The following is a 23,365-nucleotide window of genomic DNA, read 5'->3' on the forward strand; positions in this document are numbered from 1 at the left end:
ACCCATGTTCTCTGGCTTGTATCTCACCCACCCTCAGTGGGAAAAGCCCACCTACATTTACTCCTCACAATTTTAAGCACCTCTATCAAATCACCTCTCTCAAATTCCCCTCTACGCTCCAGGGAATAAAGTTCTAACCTGTTTAACCTTTCCCTTAACTCAGTTCCTGAAGTCTGGACAACATCTGATAACCTTCCTTTAGTTAGGTGACCACAACTGCACACAATACTCCAAACCTGCCCTCACCGATGTCTTGTATCATTCCAACTCCTATATGAAGGCCAATATGACAAAATCTCTCTTTACAACCCTATTCACCTGTGATGCCACTTTCATGGAATTACGCATCTGTATTCCCAGATCCCTCTCTTCTACTGCACTCCTCCGTGCCCTACCATTTACCATCTATGTCCTTTCTTGACTTGTCCTTGCAAAATGCAACACCTCACACTTGTCTGCATGAATCGGAATTTATTAACACGAACAAGTCATGAAATTCAGTGTTTGTGGTAACATCATAGTGTTAACATTCGTATTATAACTATCTTACAATGTTACTATAAATAAAAATATTAATAGTACAAGAAAAGTAAGACAGTGTCTGTGGTTCATTGATCATTCAAGAATCTGATGGCAGCGGGGAAGAAGCTGTCCTTGGGCCGCTGAGCTCTCGTCTTTAGGCTCCTGTACCTTTTTCCTGATTTTAGCAGAGTGAAGAGGGTGTGGCCTGGGTGGTGGGGGTCTCTGAGGACGGAGGCTGCTTTTTTAATTGATGGAGTGAAGCCTGTAATATCGCAAGCCGAGTTAACAACCATCTGGAGTTTATTCCACTTTTTCAGCCCATTTGTCCAGCTACTCGAGAGCTTTGCCATTGAAATTGTTTATTATTAAGCACAGTAGTCTTGGTGGTTACCTTACAAATTGCGATTGTGTGAAATTGACTCAGGTTCTTTCACCTGGATCAAATGTCACTGTGTTGAACACATAATGCTATTGTCCAACTCTGCAATACTGACAGTATCCTGGTGTGGTGCAGGAGGCCACCTTCTGTCCGCTGTTGTTACTACCTTCTAATATCACGTTCCCACCAGGATAGAATATCTTATCCTCAAGATTTCATTTGCCAACCAATGAAAAGGAAGGCTTCCCTTACCAAAAAAAGGTTGGTGTTCTCACTAGTAAATTACCTTCCATAAAATATCCAAATTTGATTGAATTTGTGGTCGTAGTTTTGCTGCAATCCAACTATTACTAATTTGTGTTACTGTCTGATTTTAAAAAAGAATAATTAGACAGGCAACTCAAAACTGAGTGAACTTCAACAAAAGCTACCCTGTCACTTAACATAAAAATTTTCGAAAAACAAAATGCAAGTTAAAAATTGTCAGGTTAATGTGTGACTTACTGCGAAGAGTATTCAATTTCAGAAATGAGTGTTTGCCAATAATTTTGATGTAAGTAACATTTAATCTCAGCACAAGAATCTAAGGAGCAGAATTCTACATTTGGAAGGTTCTCAGAAGCAGAACAAGGAAGGAATTGTCGCTCAGCTGGAAGCAAGGGTCCAGGAACTGGAAGAATGTCTGGAGATTGAAGACAGGTAAGAGGTGACCTGGTCGCCCACCTTGCAACTTCAGTAAAAGGATATATGTCTGTCAGCTAATGTTTAGCATTGAAGTAAAAACATCGTCCCCTACAGATAGATTCGGTGGGTGGCAATTGCATTCCAACAATCCGTTGGGCAGTCTTCACTACCTGCTGCATGTCTACATGCTCTCAATAGTACATCTATAGAAATCCAACAGCACTTTGGGCCGGAGGCATCACTTCCTCATAGAGCCCAAAAAATAAAGACCAAATGAGATCATCAGAGATATGGACCCCCAGGAATTTGAAATTCTGGAACAGCTCCACCACCACTCCACTGATGTAAATCGGGACGTGCGAGTGGCTTCCCGCCCCTCGAAAATCCACAATGCAGACTGGATCAGGAGTAAAACTTCGTCACCAGTTGCACGCTTAAGGGAACCAGTTTATGTTCATAGATTTGTTCCAATTAAATGTTTAATTTGATTTGATTGATTAGATGTGATTCAGTCTGATGGATTCATACCCTCCACCTATATGGATATTGTAAAACCCAGCATGACAATATATCTTTGTCAGCAGAAGCATTCTCCCGCAGATGTAGTTAGGGAACAAATGTGTGCGGTGAGCTGGTTCAGCCTCAACAACGGTACAATTTACCATATGTACACACCTTTGGCTGACTGTTCACAAGTACTGATTCTCACCTTGCCCAGTTCCATTGACCCAGCATGAGGATTAAGATGTTCCCCATAACTATGAAAGCTTTCCTTCTGATTAAGATGCAGGTCACTCGACTTACAAGTTCTCTGTTAAATGTTCACTGATAACATTCTTGAGAAGTGACCTGGAACAGAAAAGAGCTGCTTAAATCCAAGCGGTTGTCACATATGTTCCAAATTGAATATCGATGCTGGAATCTTCTTGTCGTGAACACAGTTCAAATGTATTTTAAAAATCCTTTTCAGGGAAAGATCCACTCTGCAACTGAACAATCGTAAACTTGAAAGAAAGGCCAAAGAGTTAATGCTGCAAATAGATGACGAGCATCTCCAACTAACAGACCAGAAGGATCAGGTGGGTGGTACAGAGTGGAGAGTCAGGTGGGGGTCATCTATCTGACAGTGGGAGGCAAGTCCCTCTTTCATTTCTGGGGTTGCAACTCTAAGTCTTCGCTCACATCCCACTTTAAAGTAATCCAGAGTCCAAAGGGTTATACAAGATGATTTGAAGTAAGGATTAGCATTAAGTTGGCAGAGCATCATTTAAACCTGTGGTTCTCAACCTTTTTCTTTCCACTCACATCCCACTTTAAGTAATCCCTATGCCATTGATGCTCTGTGATTAGTAAGGGATTGCTTAAGGTGGGATGTGAATGGAAAGGGAAGGCTCTAGACCCAATTGTTACTGAAATATTTGGCTTGAGAAAAATTGTCCTTTGGAGTGATGAAACTGTGCACGTAACGAGTCACTGAGGGACGATTAGAACAGTGGTTTTCAAACTTTTTCTTTCCACCCACGTACCACCTTAAGCAATCCCTTACAAATCACAGAGCACCGATGGCGTAGGGAGTACTTAAAGTGAGATGTGAGTGAAAAGAACAAGGTTGGGAACCACTGATCTAAACTAATCTCTGTCGTGTGTTGCTTCAAAATGTTTTCAACTGGATTTGACGAGATGCGTTTTTGATTGACCTTGCAACTTTCTAGTTGAATCTCCAATTGAAACTTTCTAGTTGAATCTCCGATTGAAACTTTCTAGTTGAATCTCCGATTGAAACTTTCTAGTTGAATCTCCGATTGAAACTTTCTAGTTGAATCTCCGATTGAAACTTTCTAGTTGAATCTCCGATTGAAACTTTCTAGTTGAATCTCCGATTGAAACTTTCTAGTTGAATCTCCGATTGAAACTTTCTAGTTGAATCTCTGATTGAAACTTTCTAGTTGAATCTTCGATTGAAAGCATTGAAGAGGCAAGTGGACGAAGCGGAGGAAGAAGTGGATCGCCTGGAAAATGCAAGAAGGAAGTTGCAGAGAGAGTTGGAGGAACAAGTGGAAGCCAATGAAGAGCTCCAGGGGCAAATGAATTCACTCAAGAAAGATCTCAGGTAGGTTTGCATCTGCTTACAGAATGGAACTATTTGCCAGTCGTGCGTGGAAATTGCTCCGCGATGGTTTTGGAGTTGAAACAACTTTGCCCAATCACCGAATGATGATCATTATTATAAAGGGCAAGGACTTCAAGGTTTGAGGTTCTGAGACTGAGATCAGTTCATTAAGGCCGAGTTCAAGTCAGAAACACTGACCATTCTTTTTCTCCCACTGACGCTGCTCGAGTTCCTTCCAGATTGTTCATTGCGCTATGCAAACCATGACGTTTGAAGGAAGCTGTAATGATGAGGGATGGGCTGGAGAGAGTGGGGTAGACCTGAGAAGGGCAGGTGAAGAGAAGCAATTTAAAAATGCAAATGCTGGAAATCGGAAATAGAAGCAAAAAAATGCTGGGAAAAAATTCTCAGCAGATTGGCAGCATCTGTGGAAAGAGAAACAGATGAGATGTGTTGGGTCCCAAGACTCTTTGTTAGAATTGGGAAAGAGAAAAAGCATGTTTGTTTGCAGGGCGGAAAAGATGGGAGAGGGATGTGTAGATAAGCAAGAATTTCTCCGACAGGCCGGCACGGTTGGCGTAGCGGTGAACACAACACTGTTACAGCGCCAGCAACTGGGACCTGGGTTCGAATTCGGCGCTGTCTGCAAGGAGTTTGTATGTTTCTCCCGTGTATGCATGGGGGGGGGGGGTTGAAGGTCAGTTGGATGTAATTGGGCTGCATGGGCTTGTAGGTCGAAAAGGTCCGTTATTGTCTAAATTTAAATTTAATTTCATTCGAGAAGGTGAGATCAAGTGCGTTAATGTGGCAGTTAGAAGCAGATTATATAATTAAGCAAGAAAGTCTGCAGAAGCTGGATTTGAGTGCAACTCACAAACGTACTGGACAAACTCAGTAGGTCGCACGGCACCCACAGGAAGTAAAGGGTAGTCCATGTTTCGGGCCTGAACCCTTCCCGAGATGTCGACTGCTTTTTAATTTTATGGATGCTGAGTTTCTCCATCACTTTTGTGTGGAGACAGATTATGATTCTTTGTCGCTGTTATGTCCTGCTGGTCACAGCCCTGCAGATGTGCCCACAAGAACAGGGCCTGGAGGAGGTAAGTCCTCTGTGTACTCCTGAGGCACAGTCAGGAAACTGTCTTGTGGTCAATGGAGAGGCTTAGCAGTTGGAAAGTGTGTGGAATTCAAGCAGAGACACTGCTCTCGATGAACTTGGAGATTCACTGACCTCCTTGTTACCGCCGTCAAATGCAGAAAAGATCAGCAGGAGCCTGGAATGTTCCATGGGCTGGGAACCTGAGGTGAGTGGAGCTGTAACCTTCCAGAGTAAAGCACCCAAGACACACATAATGTTGCAGGAGCCACAGATCCTGGTGAGGGCAGAGTATGTAGTTTCTGGCCCTCAGACAGCATGGTTTCAGAGAAGTTCTTACTGTGGCCTGGCTGTTTTCTGTGTAAATAGGAACTGCAAATTTTGTACTCGTGAGGGGGAAATCTTTCAAGTTGCACTAATATTGTCACTTGGGGATTTTACGCTGGAAGGATAATGGGGATGAATTTCCCTCTGGGGTCTCCGATGTCCAGAGAAGTGTGCAAAATTACTCGACTTGTGAAGCTGGTTTTGAACAATACAAAGTCATTTTACTCAGAATTGTGTAATGAAATTACACACCCATGCTCTGTTTTCAGTAAATATGCCAATGGAATTTAATATCTTTGGTCTGATTGTAAGGATGTGGGAGTCAGATTCTCCTTGGGGAATTCTGTCACGGTGCCGGAGTCTATTGTCAGTGCTGTAAAGAAGTGAAAGCTGTGGATTTTATACTCAGCTTATACAGTTAAAGAACCTTAATCTCAACAGCTATTGAAACATTGGGAAAGATACTTTATTCCTCATTTTTTTTTAAATTAGGAATGGTTATTTTTCTTTTGCAAGCAAAGATCGGTTCTAGTGTTACACCTGAAGTCAGAAAATTATTTGTGGGGAAGGAATATTTGTGTCTGGAGTGAAATGTTAAGGAAGACAATTGTGTAACAGGAAAGAACCTTGCTGCCATCTCCACAATAAGGTATAGGATACACTGAAAGTTTATGGTCTTATGATCAGAAGAAGTAGATTTTAAGTAGAAGTTGTCGGGTGACCTGTGATAGACAAACGTGCTAGGTGCGCAGCATCCATGGGAGGGAAAGGGGAACCAAAGTTACGGGCCTGAGCCCTTTGTCAGGAATGTGGAAAATCAGGCAGACTAACAGCTGAGATGTCATCCGTAGGTACAGGTGGGAGAGCAGGACATCCTAAAGGTTAAGCTCCAGGTGGTGAAGAAGGCGAATGCTTTGTTGGTGTCATATCGAGAGGAATAGGATACAAGAGCAGGGAGGCTTTACAAGGCCCTGGTGAGGCCTCACGGAGTACGGGGGACAGTTTTGGGCTCCTTATTTAAGAAAGGAAGTGCTGGAAGTGGAGAGGGTTCAGAGAATATTCGCAAGAATGATTCCTGGAATGAAGGGATTAGCATTTGAGGAACATTTGATGGCTCTTGGACTGCACTCCTTGGAGTTCAGAAGAATGAGGGGGGACCTCATAGAAGAATGTTGAGAGGTCTGGACAGAGTTATTTTTCCCATTGTAGGTGAGACTAGGACAAGAAGGCACAACTTCAGGATTAAAAGACATCCATTTAAAAAAGAGTTATGGAGGAATTTCTTTAGCCAGAAAGTGGTGAACCTCTGGAATTTGCTACCACAGATGGCTGTGGAGGCCAGGTCATTGGGTGTCTTTAAGGCAGAGGTATCTGAATGGTCAGGGTTTCAAAGGTTATGGGGAGAAGGCAGGGAAGTGGGGCTGAGTGGGAGATGAAATGGTGTAGCTGACTCAAAGGGCCCAATGGTTATGGGGAGAAGGCAGGGAAGTGGGGCTGAGTGGGAGATGGAATGGTGTAGCTGACTCAAAGGGCCCAATGGTTATGTGGAGAAGGCAGGGAAGTGGGGCTGAGTGGGAGATGGAATGGTGTAGCTGACTCAAAGGGCCCAAAGGTTATGGGGAGAAGGCAGGGAAGTGGGGCTGAGTGGGAGATGGAATGGTGTAGCTGACTCAAAGGGCCCAAAGGTTATGGGGAGAAGGCAGGGAAGTGGGGCTGAGTGGGAGATGGAATGGTGTAGCTGACTCAAAGGGCCCAAAGGTTATGGGGAGAAGGCAGGGAAGTGGGGCTGAGTGGGAGATGGAATGGTGTAGCTGACTCAAAGGGCCCAATGGTTATGGGGAGAAGGCAGGGAAGTGGGGCTGAGTGGGAGATGGAATGGTGTAGCTGACTCAAAGGGCCCAAAGGTTATGGGGAGAAGGCAGGGAAGTGGGGCTGAGTGGGAGATGGAATGGTGTAGCTGACTCAAAGGGCCCAATGGTTATGGGGAGAAGGCAGGGAAGTGGGGCTGAGTGGGAGATGGAATGGTGTAGCTGACTCAAAGGGCCCAAAGGTTATGGGGAGAAGGCAGGGAAGTGGGGCTGAGTGGGAGATGGAATGGTGTAGCTGACTCAAAGGGCCCAAAGGTTATGGGGAGAAGGCAGGGAAGTGGGGCTGAGTGGGAGATGGAATGGTGTAGCTGACTCAAAGGGCCCAATGGTTATGGGGAGAAGGCAGGGAAGTGGGGCTGAGTGGGAGATGGAATGGTGTAGCTGACTCAAAGGGCCCAATGGCTTTATTGCTCCTTGTAATCTTACAGTAGAAGAGAAAGAAACTGAGTAGTGATGTGGGAGAGGGCAGGAGGCTAAGAAGGGTGGCTCTCTGATAGGGGAAGGAATGTACTCTTGTCTTTGGCATGCCTGTAGAGCTCTGGGGCAGCTACAACTGACCACGTGGGGACCTGCCCAGCTGTATAATTTCTGTACAGTGCAGCCTGACACCCCTAGCCATCTGCTCACCGACAGCAGCAAAGTGATGGAAGCTGCTGTGGAGAGTGCTCGCAATGAATTCCAGCCTCCACCTCGCATCTTCGGAACTGATACATGGTGCCATCAAGGCAGAATTAGGCTGACTATCTGACAGGAATAGGCTGACAGAGTAGAGATGGGAAAGTTGTTTCCCACAGTAGGGAGTCTCGGACAAGAGGGAACAACGTGAGGATTGAAAAGGAGCCTGTTTAAAAAATAAATACTTTAGTCAGAGAGGGCGAACCTCTGGAATTTAATGCACTGTGGAGGCGGACATCAGTGAGACGCTGGCTGCTGTCATATCCAACACCAAAGGACGTGGCAGTCACCTTGGGAAGCCACTCATCCTTGACCCCGGGGCTTCCTGGCTCATCTTCTTCAACTGCTCCCTCGCTGTGGGGGAGAAGTGGAGAATTAATCCACAGCATCCCAGAACAAGAGGATAACTAGGGAAAAGGAGAGGACCATTCAAGAAAGAAGAAAATATGCTTGGAGTCAGAAGAAAGGGGCAAGGAACTAATGAGTACTTTATGTGGAACATACCAAGAAGGATGGTAAATATGGTAGAGAGGGTGAATGCAGCATGGAGAATGCGAATGTGTTTGGACATTTTGAATTCAAGAAAGAGGTGATGTTGGATCTTCAGAAGAGCAATAAAATGGTTGTGCCCACATAGTCAGATGGGATATATCCCCAGGTATTGAAAGAGGCCAGTGAGGAGATTGCTGGGGCCTTGACAGTATGTCTTCAAGAGGTGAGGCCGTAGAAGAAAGTACAGAGAAAATGAAAGAACAACGACTGGAAGATCTCACCAGGTGAAGAGGGCCTCCCAGCAAGCTGTGACATCCCTACAACGACGTTGTTTTGCGACTTTAGTCGCAGCCTGAAAAATGGAATGCAGTAGCTTCGTCTAGGGGTTTCACAACAATATTTGAGAAGAGGGGGGGGGGGCGGTGGAATCTTTCCTATATTTCTTTTTTTCTTCTATGTATGTAATCAAGTATTATCTTTACACTGGATTTTAGGATATTTTTGACACAAGAGATTAGTGAGGAGCTGGGGACTGATGAAGGGGAAATATCTTGGAGATTTGAATTGGGAGGACTATACTTTTCCAAATTTCGAGAATTATTATAAAGTGACCCAATTACAATCTCTTTCTTCTCCTTTTGAGGAAGGAGAAAAAGTGATTTGGGCTAATATAGAAATGAATAAAATAGGTGAGTAAATAAGAAGGCCGTTGGTACAAAAGAAATTGACCCCATTTATCTTGAATAATATAAATTTTATTAACTGATCAAGAAAAAAAGGAATAAAATCTATTAAAGATTGTTAACAAGGCAGATATAGTATGAAAAATATAACAAATGTTAGATACAGAAGGATACGTTATAATTTTATACACTAGTTATATAGTATACTGATAAAGCTTAATAGATTGAAGTCAGACAGTTCAGAAAAGTGCTTTTTGCTGTCAACAGGATTTCGATATGCTTATATACTTTACATGGATCAAATTCAAATTCCTTTTAGACCAATTAATAGATTTATTTTTCAACAGGTATAGAGAAATATGAAGTTGTATATCTTTGGAAAAGAATACATATAATTTTTGATATGATAAATTTCTGAGAATTTGGTTTTCATATATGTAAAAAAATTGGTGTTATAATTTTATAGATAACATGTCAATAGGTTAAAATATGAGGGGAAGAAGCTGTTCTTGTGCTGCTAAGTGATCATCCTCAGGCTCCTGTAACTTTTTCCCGAGGGTAGCAGAGTGGAGGGCATGGCCTGGGTGGTGGGGGTCTTTGAGGATAGAGGCTGCTTTTTTAAGACACTGCCTCATGTAGATGTCCTCGATGAGTGAAGACTGGTGCCCATGATGTTGCAGGCTGAGTTCACAACACTCTGGAGTTTTTTTTCTTGTCATGAGTGTTGGCACCTCCTTACCAGACAGTGATGCACCAGCCAGAACGTTCTCCACAGTACTCATGTAGTTTTCAAGAGTCTTCAGTAACATACCAAATCTCCTCTAACTCCTCACAAAATATAGCCGCTGGCGAGTCTCCTCCATGATTGCATCGTCATAGAGGCTCTGGAACAGATCCTCAGAGATGTTAACACCCAGGACTACTTGACCCTCTCCACCACTGAGCCCTCGATGAGAACTGGATCGTGTTCTCCTGACTTCCTCCTCAAGTCCACAATCATCCCCCTGGTTTTGCTAATGAGTGCAAGGTTGTTGGTGCAACACCACTCAATGAGCTGATCTCTCTCCCTCCTATACACTTCCTCATTGTCGTTTGTGATTCTGCCGACGACCATGATGTCATCAGTAAATTTGTAGATAGCGTTGTAAAGTGGGACCCATAGGATAGTTTGGATGCAGAATTGGTTGGCTCATAGGATAGATGCGAGAGGGTGTTCTCCTCGATGGAGCCTGTGACCAATGGTGTTCCCAAGTGATTGGTGTTGGGACCCTGGTCGTTTGTGAAAATGTAGTACAGAAATGGCTTGGTTGAAAAAGTAAGTGGGTAGTAATTTTGCAGAGGACACAAGGATTGGAGGCATTTTGGACAGAATAGAGGGCTATCAAATAATACAACAGAATATTGATCAGCTACAGATATGGACAGAGAAAAGACAGATGGAGGTCAATCTGATCAAGTATGAGGTTTTGCACTTGAGGAGGTCAAATGTAGGGGCCGACAGCATCGAATCCACGCTGCTGAAGATCCAACTGTGCTGGGTAGGTCACGTCTCCAGAATGGAGGACCATCGCCTTCCCAAGATCGTGTTATATGGTGAGCTCTCCACTGGCCACCGTGAGAGAGGTGCACCAAAGAAGAGGTACAAGGACTGCCTAAAGAAATCTCTTGGTGCCTGCCACATTGACCACCTCCAGTGGGCTGATATCGCCTCAAACCGTGCAACTTGGCGCCTCACAGTTCGGCAGGCAGCAACCTCCTTTGAAGAAGACTGCAGAGCCCACCTCACTGACAAAAGACAAAGGAGGAAAAACCCAACACCCAACCCCAACCAACCAATTTTCCCCTGCAACCGCTGCAACCGTGTCTGCCTGTCCCGCATCGGACTTGTCAGCCACAAACGAGCCTGCAGCTGACGTGGACATTTACCCCTCCATAAATCTTCGTCTGCGAAGCCAAGCCAAAGATATACAGTTAATAACAGGACTCTTAAAAGCATTGTGGTGCAGAGTGGTCTGGGGGATCCAGATCCATAGCTGATTCAAAGTGGCCACACGAGTAGCTAGCTGGTAGAACGGTGTGGTATTTTTGCTTTATAAGTGTAAGGAAGTCACGTTGCAGCTTTTTAAAACTTCTGATTTGCGCGCATTTCGGGTTGCCCCATTATTGGGAAGGATGTGGAGGTTCTGAAAGGGTAGAGTGAGGTTCACGTGGATGCTGCCTGGATTAGAGGGTGTGAGCTGTGGGGAGAGAGTAGAAAAATTGCATAGTTCATTTGTGGCTACTGAAAAACACATTTTTACTTTTTTTTTATTGACAGACGTAAAAATTCAGCGGCGAAGGTTTCATCCTCAGTTCTAAATGATTATGATTGTTATGAGAGTACAGATGAAGACAGCATCTATGACTCAGAGTTTACACCATCCAGGGAAGGTCATTTGTAAACTCACATGATGCTTAACGACGAGGCAAAGGGAAGAGGAATTTCATGGGCTAATTAATATATCTTTCCAAAATGACAAAATTAACTCTATCTGATGTGACGTGCTCCTAAATTTTAGTTGTGAAACCCTTCGTAGTTTGGCAAGTGGAAGCGTCCTTGATGTAGACTTTATTGGGGGGCACTGGGCAAAGTGGCGACTCTCTGTCTGCCTTACGATGGAGCATGTTACATTCTAAATGTAGGAATTATGTGGTAATAATGAACCTTGACCTTTATTGCTGCTTCACTGTATAACTTGCTGGGTTTGAGTATTTGGAGCCATTTAAAGAATGAACTGAAGGTCATATTTCACTGTTCACTCATTTTGCAGAGAATTTAAAACATTAACAAAAAAAAAACTGGCAGTTAGATTTTAAAGGGTGTGTAAATAAATTTACACCAGAGATTTTTTTTCCCCTTTATAATTTTAAATCTTACAGTGCCAACAATGTCTGTGGTTTCCTTGCTAAATTTTGTGTTCTGAAGATATTTAGAGAGAAAAAAAAAATCACCCTTGGTCACTAGATGGATACATCTGAACACTAGGTACCATTGATTTGCGTGCTCATCTCTAATCTGTGCGCGCACGTACATGTGCCTGGGCTCACGTGGGAGAGCGTGGGCATGAGAATGCACAGGTTTGCGCGAGGGTGCTTGTGCGTGTGAACATGTATGAATGTGCGTTTGTATGATCAAGTCTGTGAGCTTGTAGGTGTCTGTTCATTTGGGTACCCGTGTCTGGGTGCGTATGTCCTGTCCACATGTGTGTGTCCACCGATGTGTATATGAATGTGTGTGTGCTTGTGCTGTCTGTTTCACTATCTACCAACGTGGCAGCACAACTGGAATTGGGGGAGAATTTACCCTCAAAGGACAATTAGAAGTTGCAGACTTTTCCACCAATGGAACCATGTTGGGCATTTGTGGTCCAGCTTGTTCACGGTTGTGGAGTGATATTTTAATGAGGGTGTACATCTCAAATTCAATTGGTTATTTGAAATCCCTGTCCCACAAAATGGATGTTTAAGTTCAGCAACCTGCATCTACCCCGCACACTGAAAGGGTAGAGTGAGGTTCACGTGGATGCTGCCTGGATTAGAGGGTGTGAGCTGTGGGGAGAGAGTGGAAAAATTGCATAGTTCATTTGTGGCTACTGAAAAACACATTTTTACTTTTTTTTTATTGACAGACGTAAAAATTCAGCGGCGAAGGTTTCATCCTCAGTTCTAAATGATTATGATTGTTATGAGAGTACAGATGAAGACAGCATCTTTTTTGTTAATGTTTTAAATTCTCTGCAAAATGAGTGAACAGTGAAATATGACCTTCAGTTCATTCTTTAAATGGCTCCAAATACTCAAACCCAGCAAGTTATACAGTGAAGCAGGATGATGGCGAGTCCGTTGAAGTTTTTGATGGAGGCTGCAGCCTTACATTTTGAGTCCATGTCTCTGGGTTTTCTGAGTCTGGGGAGACCCTGCAGGTCTATAGCTGGCCCCAACAAGAACCACGGCAGGTCTAATAAGCAAACCAATAGGAAGTAGGAGCCACTATCCATCTCTGCAGTTTTCCCCACGTCTCTTCACATTTCACCATCCCTCTGCCTCCTGCCCCTCTGCATGATAGCTATTAACCCCAGCAATAACAGACACTGGACCATGACCATCCCCGCTCTAAGTCCTTTCCCTTGAGCCACAACCAGCCAAGTCCACCGCTTTCCTTCAATCCCCACGTCGAAAGTCCAACCCCAGCTAGCCTTGGCTTTCCAGGGACATGCACGTCTGTCTGGGAACAGCTGTATCCATGAATCCACATGAGCCTTCGGGAATGCAGTGATCTGGTTGGCCAACCCTCCTTGGCTTCTTCTCCATCTCCCTCAATCAATCTCTGCCCACATTTGAGGGATAAGGATGTGAAAAGATCTCCAGGAATATCATTGCTTTGTGGAGGGGTAAACAACAATGGAGGTGGGGGGGGGGGGGGGGGTGGTAAGAGAGACGTTTGGAATGGTCAACAATTAGGCAGTGTGTTCCTCTCCTGTGTTGTCCAAAAATCAATCTCATCCAAAAACTGGAAGAAATTTGCAATAGTTTTACTAATGCAGTTCCCTTAAATTATGCCTCGACTTCTTTTTACAAAAGGATGCCTTTTTCTGAATATTTCTTTTTATTGTGTAACAAACATTTGATTGTTTAAATCTTTCTTAAAGTGTGGACAACACTGACATTGGTTGTTCCTAGTGATGGTAACCCTGTTATTCAAAATAGATCTGACTTTTTATTATATGTGTAAGTTACTCAATATTATTTTAATTTGCATAACAAGAAAGTTTTATATCTATAAATATATTGTATAAAATGCTGATTTTTATCATGTCATGTACAAAGGAAGTTAGATTAAAGCACGAGTGACAATCAGTAAAGTGTGATGTATCTGCAGACATTTAACATGATTTTTTTGTAACAGGAAGAAATGTTTTTGTCTTAAACACCACTGTTGCCTAATGTGTTATTATGCAACGACTACCGTTTGTCATTTGGATATTAGAAGCGTCCATTGTTTTGAAACTCTCAAGCTACCTCCATGCAGAAGAAGCTGTAAAACACCACTTATAATAAATAAAGTTTTCAAACCATTCTTAATCATGGCTTTGTCTGTACATTTGGTAAAAAACCAAATTCTTTGAATGATGCTGTGAACAATAAGTTGCCAACAATTCTTCCCAGCTATGTAAAGCATCTTTATTAAAACCTCTTGGTTAAGTATTAACTTTTTTTAAAATTATTTTATTTATAAATTTTAAACCACAATATTAATTACATTTTATGAAATTCAAAAATTATTTCAGAAAGTTAGACATGAATTTCAGTAAGGCTTTCGATAAGGAAGGTTGGTGAGGAAGGTTCAGGCACTAGGGATTAATGTTGAGATAGTCAGAAGTGTTCAACGGTGGCTAGAAGGTAGATACCAGAGAGTCATGGTGGACAACTGTCTGTCAGGATGGAGGCTGGTGACGAGCGGTGTGCCTCAGGGATCGTTGTTGGATCTTTTGTTGTTTGTCATTTACAGTAATGATTTGGATGATGGGGTGGTAAATTGGGTGAGTAAATATGCAGATGATACGAAAATAGGGAAAGTTGTGGATAGTGAGGATGGTTTTCAGGGACTGCAGAAGGATTTGGACTGCTTAGAAGAGTGAGATAAAAGGTGACGGATGGAGTTTAATGTAGATGTGTGAGGTGCTTCATTTTGGGAAGAATAACCAAAATAGGACATATGCAGTGAAGGGGAGGGCATTGAAGAATGCAGAGGAACAGAGAGATCTTGGAATAACAGTTCATTCTTTGATGGTGGATTCCCATGTAGGTAGGGTGGTGAAGAAGGCCTTTTGGTATGCTGGCCTTTATAAATCATAGCATTAAATTTAGGAGCTGGGAGGTTATGTTGAGACTGTTCAGGGCATTGGTGAGGCCAAATTTGGAATATTGTGTGCAGTTCTGGTCTCCAAATTATAGGAAAGATATCAATAAGGTAGAGAGGGTGCAGAGAAGATTTACTAAAATGTTGCCTGGATTGCAGTATCTAGAATACGGAGAAAGATTGAGTAGACTGGGTCTTTATTCATTGGAGTGTAGAAGGTTGAGAGGGGATTTGATAGAGGTATATAAAATTATGAGGGGAATAGATAGAGTAGATGTGAATAGGGTCTTCCCCTTGAGGGTAGGAGAGATTGGAATGACGGGTCATAAGTTAAGGGTTAGGGGGCAAAACTTTAGAAGCTTTTTCACTCAGAGAGTGGTGGCTAAGTGGAATGACCTTCCGGAAGAGGTGCTTGCAGCAGGGTCAATTTTGTCAATTAAGAGGAGGTTGTTTGAGAACATGGATGAGAGGGGGTTGGTGGGTTATGGACAGAGAGTAGGTAGGTGTAACTAGTGGAGTTTCCTTTAAATTGATGCGGACTAGAAGAGCTGATATGGCCTGTTTTCATACTGTAATTGTTATATATATGGTTATATGTGGTTTATAAGAAAAAAACCCTTCTCTTCCCACCTCCCCCCCCACCATCTTCCTCCCCACCCCCCCCCCCAAAACCCCTAGAAAGTAAAAAGAAAAGTAAGAAAAAAAAGATTGAAGAAAGAAGTACTGGAGAAGGGTTTATATCATAAAGTCTAATATTGCTGGTTTCCACCAAGTGAGGTCTTGAGAGAGTTTATCAGAAGTACAAACCCACATTTTCTAAATATTGGTGTCATATTTTCCAAAGCAAATGGTATTTATTTTGTAAACTATAAGTAATTTTCTCTAATGGTATACAGCTATGAATTTCTGCGCATCACCTTCCAATACCTAAATCTGTATCTGACTTCCATGATATTGCTATACATTTCCTAGAAACTTCACAAATTCAATTTGATACATAGTAATTTTAATTTGGGTGTTATATACTCAAAAAATAACATTAGATCCTGTGTGAACTTGCCGCTTGTAATCTGTTCCAAAAAAATTACCAACATCATGTATTAACAATATGTCAGTTATTTGGCCTGTTTAATTCTTGCATCAAATAACAACTAGTCAAAAATTAGTTTTTTGAATAACATTTTTCATGTTACTACTGTATGCATCACAGGCTTGTTTGGGAATTCAAGTGCCCAGAAGCGCAGAAGGCAACAAACATAGCCAGGACTATCACAGGCTCCAACCTCCCATCCATTACAGACATCTACGTAAGGCGCTGCCTCAAGAAGGCTGCCAGCACCATGAAGGATCCTCACACCCTGGTCCCAACCTCTTCTCACTGCTTTCTTCAGGTAGAAGTTACAGAAGCTTGAAGACCAGCACCACTAGGTTCAAGAACAGTTTCTTTCCAACAACCACCAGGCTCTTGAGCTACCCCTTTTTACACTAATCAGTGACTACTCCGACACCACAAAAGGACCGTGCAATATTGCGAGTCACTTTTTTGCACTAGGATTATTGTAAATATTTATTTTTTATTTATTGTGTAATTAAGTATTTATGGTCTCTTCTTAATTTAGTTAAGTAGACTATTTTTTTTAAACAAAGGAACTGCCCAGTTGCAGCAAGGAAGAATTTCAGTGCATATGTACATTGAACAATGTGTATGACAATAAACGAGTCAAATCAAGTTTATTGTCATCTGATTGTACAAGTACAACTGGACTTGTACAATTGGTGTTCTCCGGTGCTCAGTGCAAAACACGCAGACACACCACCGGACATTACACACATGCAGACAAACAATACATATGCAGGACAAATACTTTATCTATAAAAATAAATAAATATTGTTTCATGAATATATGAGAGTCTCAGAGGGTCAGGGCGAGCAGTTCCTTGGGTCATTCACATGCTCACTGCCTGTGGGAAGAAGCTGTTCCTCAGCCTGGTGGTGCTGGTTCTGATCCTCCTGGATCTCTTCCCTGATGGCAGCAGGTGAAAGGTGCTGTGTGCAAGGTGGAAGTGGTCCTCAATGATTTTGCACGCCCTCTTCAGACCACGATCCCAGTCGATCACGTCGATGGTGGGGAGAAGAAGACTCCAGTGATCCTCTCTGCCACTCTCATGGTCCTGTGGATACTCTATCTCACCGTGAACAATCCTTTGCCTTGCTTCATACAATATTACCAACATTCAGGAATGTAATGATGTAATGGACATGACTTTATTGTCATATACATAAGTACAATGTACAGATGTCCTGAAATTCTTACTTGTTGCAGCCACACAGCATGTAAGATACACCAACCACAGTTGTATAAATTAAATTGCCACAATATGCCAAGACAGAAAAAGACATCAAAAATATAAAAGCATAGATAAATAAATCTTCACAGTTATAGTTAGTGCAGATAAAGAGTGATGTTTCAGTAGTGCAGACAATCTTTTGGTGGCCCTGAAGTAACTTTATGGGAAGGTTAGTATGGGGAGGTTCAAGAGCCTGATAGCTATTGGAGGAAGCAACTGTTTTTGAACCTAGAGGTACTGGACTTCCTTATGATTGAGGCGGTGCCTCATATAGATGCATTCAGTGCATGGGATATCAGAGACTTGGCTCGGTTTGCCACTTGGTGCAACCTCTGTGTTCCTGAGCACTCGAGTTTCCAAACCAGGCCGTGGTCTGAATATTTTCCACGGTAAATAAAATAGGCTTGCTGGAGGAACTCGACAGGTCGACACTTGGTGGGTTTTGCTCCAGATTCCAGCATCTGCAGTCTCTCAAGCGTCTCTGCTTTCTACAGATCACCTGCAGAAGCTTGAAAGATTTCTGGACAGCATGCTGATTGTCCATGTGCTTTCTTCATCACACCTCGATGTGCTAGCATCTGGAGTGATCCTCCAATGTGCGGACTCCCAGCAGCGTGGTACTAATCCTCACCACTGCTGCCCTGCCAAAAAAGGCAGATAAGTGGTTCCTTCAGCCTCTCCTTCTAAAATCTGCAAGATCGCCTTAGTCCTGAGAGCAAGACAGTTGCTCTGGCAGCACACGACCAGACTCTCGATCTCCCTCCTGTATTCTGATTCATTTCCTTTCGTCAGTGAATGTATCAAATATATTGAAGCTGAACTCGTCTCTGCAATCATGTATGTTCAGGGAATAGAGCAGGGTACTCATCACACAGCCCTGGGGTGCTGCTGTGTGAATGGTCAGTGTGGAGGAGGTGATGTTGCCGATCGGCATTGATTGGGGACTGCCGACGAGGAAGTCGACGATCCAGTTGCAAAGGGATGGACTGAGTCCCAAGTCCCTGAACTTCATCATTAGACTGAGCTGTGGTCAATGAATGATCTGGTGTTGGTTTTCTCGTGATCTAATATTATTGTTAGCAGGTATTGACTTTTTGATAAATGTCTGCAAGGACAGATTCCACTGGACAACAAATTTTTTCTAAAGGGTGGCTTCCAGAAAAAAAAATTGGGGATTATGATAGACAATTTCAAGCTGAACACACATATAATTTCAAATTTGCTGTGTCACATCAGAAGTTGGAGAAACATGAAATGAACTTTTATTGAATTTAGCCAGTCTAATCGCATAACGATGCTGTCACATTGCGTTCGTTCAACTGACCTAAAAATGTTTTGCGGCTAATTTCCATTTGTACTCAGCATCTGATGCCTCTCGGGTCAGTGTCCAACAACAGTCAGCCAGCACTGATGGATTCCAGTTGCCCTGAATCTGCGTTTCCATGGTCACAATGTCCTGGTGAAACCTTTCACCATGTTTGTCACTGACTGCACCCAGAGGTCCAAGTGCGAATGGAGAAAATGAATTTTCAATGATATGTTGCAATTCAGGGTTCAGTTGGCTTGAAGTCCATTTAAAATATTGGCAAGAAATCACAGAAATAGGTTATATCTAAAAAATGTTATGGGATTGGAAAATTTTAAGGGGATTTTTGTGATCAGCAGCCCAAAATCCCCCCACCAATGCAAAATCAATGAAGCAAAATCTTCATTGCTTCATTGTCCAGTGTTATTTGTGAAATACATCCTCAAAATCGATAGAAATTGTGGTAATTTTCCTCCAAAGACGTGTTCTAAATAAAGTTATCACATCTCATTTATCGAACCGAGGCCACTTAAAAGTAATTTGAATAAAATGAGTCAGTAATTCTAACTCATAATCAGTTTTCCATACACCAGGAATAATTATTTTTTATTATTCTTTACAAGCAGTAAAAACACTATCGATTGATACTTAATCTATTCTAAATTTGCACGTCTTGATGAGGTTTTCTCCATTGTTGAGAGGTTTGGAGAGGGGTTTCTCTGGGTGTTTTCCCACGTGGACTATCTCATTCTGCACACACTTGCTTTGGCGGCCCTCTCCTGCACCCTCCATCAGAGGGCAGCCTGGTCAAGTGATCAGGCAGTCGGAACACAGACAAAGAAGGACTCGGGCCCGAGATGTCGGTGATATATCTTTACCTTCATTGGACACTGAGAGACCAGCTGAGTTCCCCCAGCATTTCTGTGTTTTGACTACAATCACAGGGTCTGCAGACTTTGTGTTTCACAACAAGCTATCGAGCAGGATCCAATGAAAGAAGTGGAAGGAAAGCTTTTCATTCATAACTTGATATTCTCGATAAATGGTTCCTTTTCTCTTCACAGATGCAGCCTGACCCTCTGAGTCCCTCCAGCTTCTCCTGTTCACATTGATTCAGTAGGATGCCTTTCACATCATTTCAAATTCTAGTTTATTATCTTTTAATTGTATAAATAACGACAGTCCTCAGTATAAAAACATGCACATTTTGCCCCTTTCTCATATGTACATGTGGCAATAATCCTGAACCATCTTGTTCCTTCTGTCCTTCACCTCTCCCTGATGGTCCCCGTCACCACCATTAACTACTGACCCACTTATCCCCCTCAACCAGCTATCTCACTTTCCCCAGCACATCTTACTCCATCTGTCTCCCAAGTAACTCCACTCCCCGCCTCCGCTCTCAGTCCTAATGCAGGGTCTCAACCAGGACAACTCAGTTTGTTCCACTCCCCCCAGATGCTGCTTGACCAGCTGAATTCTTCCAGCAGGTTATTATCTGCCCCAGATTCCAGCATGTACTGTCTCGCGTGTCTCCATTCTAATCGAACCCAAGCCACAATCACATGGCCCTCGCTCCAGCATCAACCTATGGATTGAAATCTTGAAATTGCAGCCTTTCTGGGGTGGGGTGGGGGGAAGAACTCTACGTTATCGCAAGAAAAGGTCATTCATTTATAATTAGCAGCGTCTAGCTTCAACCGACTTCCCCTGGTGCCTGACCATTTGTTCTCACAGCTCTTGCGCAGTTTGGATATGTTTTTAAAGATGGGTCCATCTGATGTTAAAAGGAATGGCAGCTGTTGTGTCCAAGGAGTTGATTTCCTCTGCCTTCTGCTTCGACACCAACTTCCACAGAATTTGAGGAGGAGGTAACGTTACATCTCTCGGTGACGCACAGAAATCCCATCAACCCAAGCCCGTGCTTGTGTCATGAGCTGTGTGCGGAGAGAGGCGAGACAATGTGGATGCCCCTCGTGGATGGGGGTAACATGGAAGCCCAGCGAGAGCATTTAAGGATAAACAAACAAGGTATGTAGGGTCATGGAGAGACCCCCTCGGCCCAACTCTTCCTTGCTGATCAAGTTGCCTACCTGAACTAGTCCCATTTACAAGGGCCTGGCCCATGTGCCGCAAACCTTTCCTATTTCTGGCTCTCATTGTCTTTTAAATGTAATTGAACCCACCTTGATCACTTGCTCTGGGACCTCAATCCATTGATCCCATGTGAAAAACCTGCACCTCAGGTTCTCTAAATCTTTCCCCTCACCTTAAATTGGTGCCCTTTAGTTTTAGATTACCACACCCTTGGAATAAGACTGACCGTTTATTTGTGTCTTTCAAGATTCAATTTATTGGCATAATAATAAAACAGTGTCATATTACATGAAATTTCTTTTTGCCTGCTGCAGGGGAGACAGATTCATTACCTAAATGCCTTTTAAGCCACATAAAATACCTGAATGCGGCTGTTGGGAGGCCACCTGAAAGCAGAGAACCCTAACCCAAGCAGTATTTACCCAACCCTCCTCGGGTAGGTGTATTCTCCGCTTCTAAGCGCTCCCCCTAGGCACCTGAAAGTGGGTGGGACTACAGTCACAGTTGACAGGAGCCGGCGTTTGCTCCACGGCACCTCTCCCCGCTGCGGACATCTCAGGTGCCAGAATAGAGCCTTCAGCGCTGCCACCTGAATGTCGCTTTGTGCACACCTGCAGCCGGCTCCGGAGCCGAATTCTCCCAGCTATTCCACCTGAAAGCGGCTTTACAGTCAGACTTACGGTCAGAAAGGTAGAAGCAAAAGAAAGTCCCCCCAGAGTCATTGAATGTCCGTGGATTCACCTCCAGTGCTTCCGCAGGCTCCACAGCCAGTCCAAACCATCGGTGACCCGAGCTCCAGATCCGAACCTCCGACACGGTCAGGAACCTTCAGCACCCTCAACATCGCTTTGCATCCCGGTTCCGATACCTGGTGCCCTTCCAGCTGGTTAGAGCCAGTCTCCGGCAGTCTGTAACCCGGCATGTGTCTCCCGACAGCTGTATCCAGTGAGACACAGCTTCTGTGGGTTCCTCGCCTCGAGTCGCCAGCAGCTGGCCGCATGCACTGGTCCCTCGGCCGCAGAGCTCCCTCACTGGTCTACAGTCCCCGTGGGCCGTCTCCTCCACTTCTCCCTCTCAGACGGGGGGGATGTCAGTGATCTTCCCATCCTCTGGTGCCCTTCTCCAGTCTCCCCCTTCCCTGGAGTCTGAAGCCCCTCGTGGCTACTGCCAGTTAATAGGCGCCGCCACCTTGGGAGCAGACCCGCGGTCACAGGATTCCAAATAAAACTCCTTTCGGCTCCCTCAACAGGTGTTCAAAGCACGTACAGAACCGATGGCCGTCGACTGGGCGGCTGGACCCCAAGGGAGCGCTGCAACTCCGCTCCTTTACTCCCCACGGGTCTGTACCAGTGACAGCACTGCCGCAACAGTGGCTCTGGCCACTATTTTCCCACCTGATTATGATGTGTATCTCTTTGACGTCATCCCTTGGAAACGGTCCCAACCTTTCCAGTCTCTTGTAACTCAAAATTCAGCCCCTACAGTCCAGTAACGTCCTTGTGAATTGTTTCCGAACTTAATGTTATCCTTCCTATAACCAGGTAACTAGAACGTTCAACTAAGACTCATATGGTTCAAGACTCCTTTGTTGTTGGGTAAAAGTATACAAAATTTGTCAACTTTTGCTTGCCAAAAAGACACACAAAGAAGCACGACTAGCCCGGTGTCCACACCAATAGGAGAGGGAGAAGCAAAGGAGAGAGACTGCAAGTGATCCCGAGCTCCTGGTTCCGAGCCCCCTGATACAATCATGAAGCTGTCAGAATGTGAGGCCCTTCAGGAGCTATTCTTGCCCTTGTCACCCCCATGGATGCCAGTCCCACAAGTTGGTCTCCAGTGGCCTGCTGTGAGTCCCTTTGGATGCTGAGCCCTTCGTTGGTCTGCTGCTGTGGTCTCCTACCCTTTGGCTTGTCTTCCAGGCAGGGTGGGGAGCAGGCTCTCCCTGCACCAGTCATCTGCTTCCCTGGAGCCAAAATCCCTGGTGCTCAGCACGGATGCTGCCATCTTGGGCACAGACCTCCAAGGATTTGCAGATGTTTTAAAACAAACACTGTCAACCCTTTAACTAGCTTCTTAAACTCTTGTATGGGCCCACCAGCATCATGGCCAGACTGTAGGACCTTGCAGAGGAGCGCTGTATCACTGCTACACCAGGTATGGTGCCACCAGCATCACAACCAGGCAGTAGGTCCCTGCAGAGGAGCGCTGTATCTCCACTACCCCAGGTATGGTGTCATCAGCATCGTGACCAGGCAGTAGGACCCTGCAGAAGTGCGCTGTATCTCCACTACTCCTGGTATGGTGTCATCACCATCATGACCAGACAGTAGGACCCTGCAAAGGAGCGCTGTATCTCCGCTACCCCAGGTATGGTGTCATCAGCAGTAGGACCCCGTGGAGGAACACTGTGTCTCCCGTTCCAGCTCCATGGGATCACATCAGAGGCAGGTTGCCATTACCACAGGTCTGGCAGTGCCAATGGTTTGTTTATAACATGACTCCCCAGTGCATGCTGAAATTTTACATTATATGTTTATGTATATATGTGATTATGATGTGCTCTGATTATGTGTACGCACCATGGTCTGTTTTGTCCAGCTGTATACAGGTATGTACCATCAGGAATGTAGTACTCAGTGGCCTAACCCATGAAGGCAGGTGGTCAAACACCATCATCACTGCAATCTCCACTCGCAGGGAATAAAGCCCCAGAAATAAAACATGAAAGTCTGCAGACTCCGCGGTTGAAGTAAAAATGATGCTGGAGAAACTCAGCAGGTCAAACAGTGTCCCTTATCTTTGGCTTGGCTTCGCGGACGAAGATTTATGGAGGGGGTAAAAGTCCACGTCAGCTGCAGGCTCGTTTGTGGCTGACAAG

At 44.1% G+C, this 23,365-nt stretch overlaps 1 protein-coding gene across 3 annotated transcripts in view; it reads left to right on the forward strand.

Moving 5' to 3' along the window:
- Positions 1 to 13,957, forward strand: part of cgnl1 (cingulin-like 1) — a 185,005-nt gene extending 171,048 nt beyond the window's left edge. For all 3 annotated transcript variants that reach the window (XM_069911434.1, XM_069911436.1, XM_069911435.1), the window contains 4 exons: positions 1,476 to 1,600; positions 2,556 to 2,664; positions 3,532 to 3,695; positions 11,154 to 13,957. In XM_069911434.1, coding sequence (XP_069767535.1) covers positions 1,476 to 1,600; positions 2,556 to 2,664; positions 3,532 to 3,695; positions 11,154 to 11,277 — 522 coding nt within the window. In that variant the 3' untranslated portion in view covers positions 11,278 to 13,957. The remainder of the gene's footprint in view (positions 1 to 1,475; positions 1,601 to 2,555; positions 2,665 to 3,531; positions 3,696 to 11,153) is intronic.
- Positions 13,958 to 23,365: the final 9,408 nt, after the last annotated feature.

Source organism: Narcine bancroftii, chromosome 14 (assembly GCF_036971445.1).
Source record: "Narcine bancroftii isolate sNarBan1 chromosome 14, sNarBan1.hap1, whole genome shotgun sequence".
In the NCBI taxonomy this organism is placed as follows: Eukaryota; Metazoa; Chordata; class Chondrichthyes; order Torpediniformes; family Narcinidae; genus Narcine; species Narcine bancroftii.